The sequence below is a fragment of the Dromiciops gliroides genome, chromosome 6 (genome assembly GCF_019393635.1).
Source record: "Dromiciops gliroides isolate mDroGli1 chromosome 6, mDroGli1.pri, whole genome shotgun sequence".
In the NCBI taxonomy this organism is placed as follows: domain Eukaryota; kingdom Metazoa; phylum Chordata; class Mammalia; order Microbiotheria; family Microbiotheriidae; genus Dromiciops; species Dromiciops gliroides.
In genome coordinates this window covers 274,942,394-274,954,585 of record NC_057866.1, presented here as the reverse complement: position 1 = coordinate 274,954,585, position 12,192 = coordinate 274,942,394, and the positions used below count along the sequence as shown (strand labels likewise).

General features: G+C 42.9%; 1 protein-coding gene across 10 annotated transcripts in view; it reads left to right on the top strand.

Annotated features, from left to right (window-relative positions):
- The window catches only part of NRG1 (neuregulin 1), an 818,450-nt gene that overhangs the window by 788,838 nt on the left and 17,420 nt on the right, over positions 1–12,192 (top strand). For 7 of the 10 annotated variants that reach the window (XR_006353605.1, XM_043971800.1, XM_043971806.1 and 4 more), the window contains 3 exons: positions 1,750–1,808; positions 6,907–6,930; positions 11,954–12,056. Coding sequence is in view for 9 of the 10 variants with exons in the window: in XM_043971800.1 (XP_043827735.1) it covers positions 1,750–1,808; positions 6,907–6,930; positions 11,954–12,056 (186 nt within the window). In the remaining variant the exon portion in view is untranslated. Of the gene's footprint in view, positions 1–1,103; positions 1,172–1,749; positions 1,809–6,906; positions 6,931–11,953; positions 12,057–12,192 lie in introns of all 10 variants that reach the window. The other 3 variants (XM_043971803.1, XM_043971805.1, XM_043971804.1) reach the window with 3 other exon arrangements.

Genomic DNA, 12,192 nt, shown 5'->3' with positions numbered 1-12,192 from the left:
TTTGGTGTCATTATATTGATATACAGTGAAGGTGTAGGTCAAGTGAGTGGCATGTTAGCCTGGGTTCTGACACATATTCGCTGGCTGATTCTGTGCTGATGACCAGGGCAACTCTAGAGCTCTTTGCTGTAGATGAGTTGCTTATCTTCATTGGTAGAGGGAGATTCAATACCAGGACTTTCACAGAGCAGTGAAATCTCAGGTCCAGACAAAGTATCAATATTGGATGAAAACTGTGTTATTGGGGTATGCCTGAACTCCCTTGGGCTGCCTGTTGATTTAGTAAACCACATATTAACAGCATCTGTGTTCTAATGTATTTTTATTTTGTTAAATATCTCATAATTTAATTCAATTTTCTTAGATTAATTACAAGCATTTAATTACATTTTCATTTGGTTGGGCATATGTCCGACACCTGTGTCCCAAGGCACTGTGGTGTCACTAACTGCATGGTAAGTGAGTGCCTTTCACCAATGAAATTCTATCTCCTTAAAGCATTGAACCTATAGTGTGCCCACTGGTGTGTGTACCCAAGTTGCAGGTCCCACCTTTTGCCCAACAAGGCAAATGGGAGGTGAGCTCCCACTAGATTTGGAGTGAGAGGGAGTCATTTGTCAAAGCAATAACCCCAGAGTATGATTATATGAAATTCTTGCTATTTTTCACCTTCATCTTTAGTCACTCCCCCCCCCCCCACACACACACACACAGTGTATGAGGTGAAAGGTGGAGCAGTTGGAGGAATTTTTTGAAGGGAAGGTAGGAAGATGGGGTGGCTTTTTATCAGGAGCAAAGCTGAATGGTAAGTACCTGATATATACAAACTGAGACCACAATGCCCTCCCTCCCTCTCCATCTCAATTTTATAGCTTTTCTCTAATCAGATTTCAATGTATTGACCTTTCAAATTAAAAAAAATCGTTAAACTCTTAAATTCCTCAAGGGACATGGTTGTCTATGTGCCCTCCTCCCTCCATGTCATTTTTCATTAACCACCTCCACCCCTAAACATCCTTTGGGGGCAGCTTCATAATCTCTTAGGACCATTTTATCATTGGGTGTCTTTAGCCTCTGTTGTTTATCACATTTCTGCCCTCTAGGTGCCAACCTGGATTCACTGGAGCAAGATGTACTGAGAATGTGCCCATGAAAGTCCAAACCCCAGAAAGTATGTTAAAAATAATCTGAATTCTGCTTTCTTCCCCAATCCACAGCAACAATCACTAGCACTTGGTGGTTTGACCAACCAGGTACCTGGGCTCTGTACCCATGGCTCGGTGGCACAGTGTGTCATTGTTGTCACCTCCCAACACTGGAGACAAGAAAGCTTGATTGGGCAAGACATTCAAAAACATCATTGGCTAAGGGGGCAGCCCAACCACTGTCTTCCTGAAATCTTTGACCCCTGATAGAAATTGGAATTCCTTGAGCTATCAAGACTTGGTGCTTCTTCAATTTGCCCCTTGAGTGACCTCTGCTTTAGGGGGATGCAAACACCTGGAATAGTGGTTTGCATATCTCCACCATCCATAGGGGTGCATTCAATTTGTTCCAAACTGGTCTCCTGGGAGGTGGCCCCCATCCTTCAAGCCACACTGGGACAAAGCCACGAGTACTCCTGGAGGTGAACTCACCAAGGCCCAGCAGTCGACACTGATGAAGCTTCTTTCCTAGCACATGTTCACTTCTCTTCTTTTCTCTGTTTTCTCTACCTACCGTTGTTTTTGTTTTTGTTTTTCCTCTCAGGTGCCCAAATGAGTTTACTGGTGATCGTTGCCAAAACTACGTAATGGCGAGCTTCTACAGTACGTCCACCCCCTTTCTGTCTCTGCCTGAGTAGGAGCATGCTACGCCCAGAGGGCACTGCTTTCTTGCTGTTGCATCTCCCTCCCCAGATTACACCTAGAGCTAGATTTCTTCTACCAGGTCTAACATGGGTCGCCTCTGCCTATCGCATGAGAACCTTAACCAAAGTCATTATATGAACTGCTCTGTTTTTGCCATGTGGGCACTAGACTAGTTTGATGTGGTACAGAATGTATTATTTATGTCAAATAAACCTGACAGAATGCAGGTGTTTCTCACTGCCCAGTCTGCCTTTAGAGAACCAGGGAAAGGTAGGAGAGATTCAAGATAATAAGGATGTCAAGAACAACCCAGGGCAACTCAAGTATGGATGCCCCTGGTTTTCCCCACTCATCAGTGGTGCCAAGCAAACAAGGCATCTAGGACCAGCTGAAATAACTGAGGAATTAGCAAATGCTGTTTTACTGATGTATAACTTACTCTTAAGAGAGAAAAGGATCCCTTCCAAATTGGGAATATTAGTTAGCTTTTTTTTTTTTCCTGAAATATGAAATGCTTGCCTCTAGAATATAGGAAAGTGGGACCTTGGATCCACTCTTTCTGCTTTGTCCAAGAATCATTGTCCCTGAAAGAGCAGAATACATTTCCCAAACAGTCACAAAAGAAAGGTTCCCTCACTTATTAAGAACTCATTTATGCACCATAATTCTTAAAAATTTGGTTGATACACTGTGTATTTGAGTAGCCCCAAGGGCTATTTTTTAAAGGCCTTCTTTCTGATGTTTTCATTGACAGCCTTTGGGAAAGGTGGCATTTAATGGTTTCCTTTAGAGGACTCAACAAGAAGCCCATTTATGACTTCAATCTTTGGGACCCATTCAGAAAGCTTCTTTAAAAGTTGGCCCTCTCTGATGTAATGCCTTCATATCTCATACCATCACCACAGCTGCCACCACCGCTGACCCAAGAGGAACTAAATTATTGGTGGCTTTTATCTGGGGAAGAATTGGAGGCTGCGGGGTGGGGGGAAGTGAACTTTGTCCATGTGATGATTTAAATGAATCCTAGAGAGAGTAACATAAGGTAACATTCAGGTTAGAAATGAAGCATATTACCACCCTCACCAAAGTGTGAAATCAGCCAAATCTGCCAAACAGATGCAGTTTGGAATCCTTCTCTTGTGAGCTTCATCATCAGCTGCCAAGGAATGTTGAGTACTTATATCATTAGTATGACATGCTTTGGTGTTGGATTATACACTCATGGGCCATAGCACCCCATAACTGAAGTCTTGGACTATATTAGGGAAGGTAAAAGATTTAGGAAAGAAGTCTTTCTTGGATGGCTACCTTTCAGCAATCAATTGCCCTTGAAATGTAAGTGTTTATGACAGGGAGAGAGGATCAAATAACAGGCAATTCAGACCCCTCATTCACTGCCTCTTGGATGACATCATGTTTTTCTAAGAACATGGCCTTGCTCCCATTTAGCCTAGTGGCTTGTCTTGATGGATTTCTTATCTGACTAGTTCAGTTTCAGGTTTTCAAAAATGAAAGGCAGACAACATTCAAATCATGTCTACTGTAGGAGGAGAAATGCCTAGCTGTAAAAGCCCATGGCAGCATGAGTGCCCTTTTTCAATAGTTTGTCCACATTAGTAGGGTATGAGTCAAGGAATACATTGCTAGTGTGAAGAAATACAAAGTCTAAAATCACAGTCTGCTGGGTATAACAAGATCCCATCCATAGAGGATATTTCTAATGAACATATACATGGCATCATGAAAAATGTCCACACTTACATAGTTTTATCAGGTTCCTAGAAAATCCCAATTTGTTCTCCCAAAATTTTTAACGTCCCAAGTCTATTTTCACCCCAGTCAGAAGGATCCCCAGGCCAGCAGACTGTGACCTGAAGCATGGAGAACATCCATGATTTGTGTACCTGGGCACGAGAGGGATAGATTTACATGTAAATGTCACAGATATCATCTCTTTGCACACTTCACAAATTCAGTGTGAGGTTAGTCTGTTTAATGTAAAAGTGATTCAAATCCATGACTACCAGCCCACAAGGTAAGTGATCAAACCCTAGGTACAATTGAATTGGCTGCAGTTAAAATTGACAGAATCCATTCCTTTTGGGGCAGGATGTTGAGATGACTCATTTGGGGATTCTGTGGTTATCTGAGCATTTAAAGGTAGTCACTAGGGGGAAAATGCTGGGTCACTTCAGTTAAGGATGAGTTCCTATAGAACACCATTCAATTTGACAACAATAAAAATGTAGTCCCATGCTAAACACTGGGGTGCAAAAAATATCCCAAACAGCAGTCCTTCAAGTTTTTCTTCTACTAGAGAAAAAGACAAAGATGGACAAGTGAGGTTATATAAAGAATACAAGAGCACAAATTATTCTGAAATATATAATCAGGGTACAGTTAGTTCCTCCCAATTCCCTTATTACTGCTCTTGCTTTGAAATATGGAACTCACACCTTGCTAATATAGTTGCCCAGATAATTCAGGACATGGTTCAGGAACAATGGAAAATGAATCCTTTTTCTGCCAGTGCTACATCATTGTGTGAGTGCACAGTAAGGAATCAGTTATCAAGAGGAAGTGGAATTGTTTTGTAAACATAGCAACCCTGGTGCTTCTAAATCATTAATTTAATTTGGGGACAAAAGGAGTTCTAGAGGAAGCATCTCTTAAAAAATGAGCAAAGACATTAGATTAAATACAACAAAGTAATAACCCGTGTATCAAGTCAAAAAGGTTTGTGGACACATAGGCTATTTATTTTTCTTGGATCAAAACAAGAGCAATAGAAGCATGACCCAGTGAGTATTCAGCAGATCAGAGGGTAATGCATGTTAGGACGTAGGTGTTTATTTGAGCAGTTTTCCATTGGCTCATTTGCAACGGAAGCTGTTTGTTATCAAGATGGCTTCCCCATCTTGTGGCGTGCAATGACTGGTGGACTTTCCACTAAGACCATGTAAAAGCACTTACACATACGCATGGGCATGCTAGTCATTTTACTGCAGACTTAACCAAGCTTTCTATGCTACTAATATATGCCATTAGCAGTGTTCATGGAGGCTCACAGGAAGCGCTTTCTGGGAATCTCTCTCATGCAAGCTTCATCATTAGCTGCCAAAGAGTGTTGAGTTCTTTTATCATATAGTTCTATCTTGGCTTAACCCTCAAGGTCTTCCTGACTGTTGGGGAGATGGTGAGCTTGGGAATGGAGGGCTCAATTGTAGTCTCCTTAATGGTATTTTGTTCATTGTCATGTTTCCAAATTTATATAAGATAAGCAAACAAAGGATAGCTGAAAGTGGATCTAAACTATCCAAGAAGGCCTAGAAAGAAGACAGAGGAGGATGGATCTGAATGAAATTCTGTTCAAATCACTCTGGTTTTCAATTTGTGAATAGGTGAATGTTGAGGTTTAAGGGGCCTCCTCTCTGAGGTCATTTGATTTTTGCCTTCCTCTCACCACCATTAAATTCAGCAAGTTCCTTGGAATCTCTAGGGAAATCCAGATCATTAGATGAATTTAGAACAAAGATTCCAAGGAATATTTGGAGTCTGGGATTTAGGGGGTCCCCCTCAAAGTGGCCTCGTTCTGGGTTTTCTTTGGGTCCAGTGGACCCTGTCATCCTGAGTGTAGAGATATTGAGCCAGGGCTCTAGAAAGTCTTTCTCTATCCTGATTCTATTAATAAGGATAGCTCCTTTCTTGATAGGTCATTCATGCATTCATTCATTTATCAAGCACTGATCATGTGCCAAGCACTGATCAAAGTACTTACTGAAAAGACAGATAAAAATGAATAGTTCTTCTCCCCCCCCCCTTCATTTCCAGTGCCTCTTATCCACTCTTTCCAAACCTCTAGGATTTCTCTTTGAGAGGATAAAGTGTTTGGCTTCCTTCCTGCCATTTGGGGGCCTCCTCCTGTCATGGGCCCAGGCCACCCCTAAGTCTGTAAGGAATCATCCTCATACTCACTCTGCCAAAGTAGGCTTCTTTTCCTGCTTGGCTGTTCTTTCTCTGGGCCTCAGAGAAGGGACCTAAGAGCTTATTGAAGAACAAATAAACAAACAAACAAAAAAGATTATTGAAGGAAAAGTTACCAGCAGCATATTGGCTGGGGGTCAGCATGGTGGCCAGGAATCAGGGAGGGGCCAAATGTTACCATCCAATTAGCTGAATCCTACAACACTCTACCATGGATGTAGAACTAGAAGACGTTGCTGATTTTCAAAATAATCAAACAGTGATGATACCAACCTTCAAGGAGTTTATGATCTAATGAGATAAGATCTTCAGGCAAATAGGACAAAAGGAAGCACAGATAGTGGGAAGAGTACTGATTGGCAACTGAGGGCCTCCATCTAAATCTCAGCTTTATTCCCTTTGTGACTTTAGGAAAGCCACTCCACCCACCTAGGCCTGTTTCCTCTTCTGTAAAAGGAGAAAAGCAGACCCAGATCTCCTAATAATCCCTTTCAGATGGAGAGGACCCATGTCCATTTTAGAGAGTAGGCAACTAAGGGCACAGAGATTTGGACAGTGAAACCTAGAAACATTTTGGGGGAGTGGGGATTGGAAATATCACCCAGATCTCTTGACTCTATTCTGGAACCATGGGGTATCAGAGCCTCTTGGTTCTTGGCTTGTGTGGCCTGGCTAAGTGACTCTACCTCTCTGGGCCTCAGTTTCTCTCTCTGTAAAGTGAGGATGTTGACTTTGAGCTCTAAGGGCCCTGCCAGCCTAGATACTTACTCTACAGCAGAGTCATGCACGGCAGCCCTTTATCCTAGCCTTTTCATCAGTGAAGGCTTTGAGGGGTTAAGCAGGGCACCTTATGTCCTCTATGGGGGCAGGGTGTGCCAAACTTTTCCAGAAGGGGCTTTTTATGGACTCAACCTTGATGACACCTGCATGAACACTGCTCCAAGACCCTCCCCAATGGTTCCCTCTTTATGTGCAAACAAATAGACTTGTGACTTTGTTTTGGACTACCATGTATTGCTCTTTTCTGAAACTGTGTCCCTTTCTTTTTTTTGTCAACTTTCTGCATTGGCAGAGCATCTTGGGATTGAATTTATGGGTATGGACCAATCATTCATTTTTTAGTGCCTTCGAGCACCTGTGAACTTGACTGCCTCTTCCCCCCTCCTCCTCCCCCTCCCTCTCTATTCCTAACCAACATCCTTTTGCTTTATAAGGGATCATACAGCCATAACAGTGGTCTCGCTGGGCTCTTAGCTATGATTAGACATAACACCAGAGTGTTACTGAAGGCAGCTCACTCTCATTTCCCAAGCCCCACTTCAGCTCTCCTATCCCCACAATTCATTGCCAATTCCTTTCCCTACAGTAGTGTTTGGCCTGCAGATTCTATTTGTTGTCAAAGGGCTGATAAGACCATCAGGGTGACCAAAGCTCCTGGGCTCCAGGACCCCGAGAAGTCTTCTGCAAGTGCAATCATTCCAGAAACCCACTCTTATGCCCACCTCAGGTTGGGAGCCAAAGGCAAAGTCATCCATTCATGGGGCAGGAAGCACAGACCCTGGTGGGGAAATAAAATAGTTTGTGCTTGGATTAGATAATGCCTCAGGCTTAGTTATGTTTACCTTCCTTATCTTCTGAGCAAGGACCAAAAAAATAAAGCTCTGTGGCTCTGCAAATATGGTCAACTTGAGATTTTTCATTCAGAATATCTGTGCTAGGAAAAAGGAAGTCAATCCATGAGGATTCCACAGACAACAAATTGTAGAGGATTCTCTCCTTCCCCCACCCACCCTTGAAGAAAGAAGCCTTAATTGTTCTTATTCCAATTTGATTCCTGATTGTTAGAGGATCTGGTGGCTAGATGCAGAGTTCCCAAGCCTTCAGGGAAATGGGTGACAGATCAAGACAATTTAGAGCCCTTTGGTTCAAATTCTAGTTTTACCCATCACCACCTGTCTAACCATGGACAAGTCTCCCCTTCTCCACATCATGTCAACTCCCTGATCCATAAAACACAGGGGTTTGATACCTAGACGATATCAATCCGGGAAGAATGTGTAACCAACAGGCTTATGTGACAATGAACCCGGATGGAGGAGACTTTTTTTTTTCCTCCAGCACTAGATGGAGATAATGCACTGACATTTGGGTGGCCCCACTTGTATACGTGTTTCCCCAGCCATGTCATCATGGGCTGAACTAAACAGCTTCTCACAGGTAAACCTAAAGAGCCTTATTTTTGTCAGTGTTATTATTCAATAACAACAACACTGAACTAAGTCAAAGCGAATCTGTCACTAAATCCTTCATGCAAATGAAATTTTGCTCATCAGGGCTTGTATACAAATTTCCATCAGCCTCACTACAGGAAAAACTGGCCTTTTAGAAGACGTTCCACCCATTAAGGGCTAACGCCCCAGAATGGTGAGGGCCTGGTTCCTAGAATGGTATTGTTGCCTGCGAAATGTCCATGCAATAGAATACAAGCTAACCCAACAAGCATTTCTAGCAAAGGGCTACAGAGGGAGAGGCAGCTCTTCTGATGTCCTGCAGAGAATGGTTTTCATCCTATTGCCTTAAGGCTCAGCCTTCTACTAGACTATTGCTCCTGTCAACGGTCTTAAAGGCATAGGAACTAAAAGGAGAAAAAAGTGCTATCGTCTCTATGGAAGGATGACCAGCTCAGGCCGGCCCAGAGCCAACCAGATTCACAGCTCGGTGAGCCAACACTGCAGTGATGCTGCAGAGATATTTGGATGTCCCTATCAGCTCCTAGCCTATTAGACTGCTTTTTTTGTTTTTTTCCAATTCTGCATCTGATTGGCTCTGGCCCTGCTGACCCGGTAAAAGCATCTGTAGGGAGGAACAAATCTTTTTAAAAGATATTGCTACAGATTTCTCCAAGGATCCTCTTTTGAATTACTGCCAACCCTACCCCAGCAAACACGATTAATGCTGTGTGATTCAGCTGGCCATCGAAATTGGAAGCAGCACACATAACTGACTTTGCGCGTCTGTTCAGGATGATAGACTGCAGAAAGCTCACACCTCCATTCTCTAACAGCTGCCTAACCTAAGTGTATCTGGGTGGCCTTTATCCACAGGGAATCTTGGAGAGCTGGAAGAGGTAGCCGCCTAGTCCAAACCAGAAATGAAAATCATTTACCATATGACATACCTGATAAGTGTTCATCTGGCCTCTGCCTACAGGCCTCCAAAGAGGCGGAAGCCACCACCTCTTGAGGCAGCCCATGTCTCTTTGGGACAGCTCCACCAGTTGCAAAGTTGGGTTTTTACAAAATGGGTTTTCTGTTCCCCACCTCCCACATAGCCCAAGCCTAAACATTTCCCTGGGGCACCTAACAGAACACATCTAATCCCCCCTCCATCCATGTGGCTGCCTTTGAAATATTCTAGGACTCTCTTTGTCCCAATTGAGGATTCTCTTCTCCTGGCTCATCATGTCAACATGCTTCACCCAAAAAGCATGAAACCATCCTAGTTTTGCCTCCTAAAAGAGGGCTCAGCAAACTACAGCCCCCAAAAGACATCCTGCCAAAGGGCTAAGAAGGGTGTTTTAACCCCTCCCTCAGATGAGCACTAATTTTTCAGTGTCTTGTTTAAGCTTTGCTTCCCATGACCAAAGAAGTGGTCTGATGAGGGCAGAGGACCATGGGCCTATTGCTTACCTATTCCTGGATTATCACTTCCCCTGTACTTCTCACATAAAGCCCCAGCAGCTTCCATTGGGCCACTCGCTGGTATAAAGAACAGAATGGAATTGACTTAGAAATGTCATCAGAGAGGGTTGGTTTTGGGATTTTTTTGTTTTTTTAACTAAGAAAACTAGTGGGGAGAGCTCAGCTCATTGCTGTGGAGATTTGTTGTCTCATCATTCCTGATAGGTATTTTGGAACAAAATTCACAGGAAAGGCCTCCTTGCTTTCAGAGCTTTCAGAAGATCCTAGCAAGGGAAACAATCTGCAACCCATTAAGAATTGAAATGAAAAAAGAAAAGTGGTGGGCAAGAGGATTTGACTTGTATCAAGGACAAAGAAGGTTGAACTGGATTGCCTCCTGATATATTGACTCAGAAACTATGACCAAAAGGAATCACACCTGGGCTAAACTATGGGAACAAAGTGCCCCAACTAGGCCCCAAAGCCTATTGGGCTCTGGTCCTTTCTGTCTGGCAATAGGGAAGGCAGAGTCCAGAGGAGCATTGGCTATGACCACTCCTTGCTGGCATGTCTCCTGCTCCTTTAGTAAAGACGTAATGCCAACCCTTGCCTCCTGACCCTCTGGCTCACTGTACATTTCCTCACTTGGTTTTTCCATTACCACTCACCAAGACCCTTTAGGCTAGTTAAGGAGTTATGCTGTATGGGAAATTCCTTCCAACTTCCCCCTCTCCCCCCCCCCCCCCATTTCTTCACATTGTTTTCCCCCAGTATGAAGCATGCTTTGCAAGAGCCTATAGTTGACTTATTCACATTAACCTTTAACCTTCTCACCCTCAGCTTTACACCCCTTTGTCTCTATCCTCTGTCTGCCTGTTTGATTTTCCTTTCACCTTCCAACTCCGAGACTGTTGTTTATTTGTTTTGTTGTTTTTGTTGTTTAATCCATGACATCCTCTTTTCTTCTCTTTCCCTTATTCACAATCAGACTTAATATTAATTGGGTTTGACAATGTTCCTAGCCTCTTAACTGGAATTTGAAGACCATGAGCTCAGCTTGTGAAACATGCCCTGAATAATGATAAAGTGCATTCTATCAGAGAAATTAAAATTCACTTGTTGGCAGAAAAATGTTGTGCAAACATCTCTTCCAACAGAGAGAGGAGGGTGGTAAAGAGGATTTTGTCAAGGGCTGTCTGGAGAATTTTGTTTTTGCAACATGCCCTGGTTTGTTGTTGACCAGCTTAATTAGGGAGACAAGTCGCTGGCTTCGACTCAGTAATTAAGCACACCAATGGAGTTCTATTTTTGAATGTTCTTGTGAATATATACTAATCACTGTAATTAATCCAGTTGGATACTCAGTTCCTTTGAGATCTAGGCCACGTTTAAATAAACTCCATCTTGTGAAGGGCTGGACTTGAGTCTGACCAAATGCTCATGCCCTCCAATGAGTGGGATACAACCCACCTCGAGTTGTACCCCCACTCCATTTCTATTGGACCACATTCCTGAATTAGAGATCAGGTTCCCTTAAGGCCCTGGAAGGTCTCCGCATCTGAGCTGTGAGAATCACACTTTAATATTTCAGCATTCAGAAGTTCTTTTGCAAAGTGTTACCAACAGTGGAATGTGTGGTCAGCTCTAAGCCCAACATGATTTCTTTCTAATGGTTAGTTATCTCCATGGCAGGGAAGAGGGAAGGTCAAAGAATAGTGCCTTAAAAAGAAGTTGGTATTTTGGCCTTGGCCTTCTTTTTGGGGCTGTAAGTCTCCATCCCATTCATGATATTTTCTCTGATTCAATGCCTCAGAGCTCAAAGTAAGGCTGCTTTAGTTAACCTTACAATAATTTTGCCCTTGAAGACCCAGGGTGTTGTTGACTCGTTGCCTTTGGCAACTACAAGCCAAGCTTATGCTTGCAAACTTTTTTGATGTTGTCCTTTGTTTTGTTTTTCACCTTTTCATTGATTACATTGCTTTGTGTAAAGCCCGCTGGAATGTAGGCAAGGTCATTGGGAATAAAGAAACTTTAAAGGGGGTCCAGACAGTCTCCGGCTCATTCATTACCTTAATGCTTATTCCAGCTGTCTTTGCAAGAGTAACCAAACCAAAAAATCTACAATTGTGTTTTTCTCTTAATCTAACATTTATTATATATCATGTTTACAATGTTTGTATTTGGCTTGTTTCAAACAATCCCTAAGTATATTTGTAGCTTGCTCTAAATGGAATCATGCTATTGAGTATTTTGGTTTTGAGCAGCACCAATATGCTGAAGTTTTTCTCTGTGACTGAGTGCCATGTTTTCTTTTGTTTTCCCCCGGTTTTTTCTCATGAGTAGAGATGGTACCATGTAGCATGCCAAATGTTCAGTTTGTTTGCTTTTGAAGAATGCAAAGTACACCTGGTAACATGCTTTTCTTGTGCCCCTTTCCAGAAGCTGAGGAACTCTACCAGAAAAGAGTGTTGACCATCACTGGCATCTGCATTGCCCTCCTGGTAGTTGGCATCATGTGTGTGGTGGCCTACTGCAAAACCAAGTAAACATTCTTCCTTGCCTTTCTCTAGCATTAGGACAGATGGGTAAGAAGGCAGAGAGAGCCTTGGGAAGACAATGAGGGCCCACCACCCACCCAGTAGCAAAGGGGATTGTTGTTGGTTGCCTATATTTTTGGT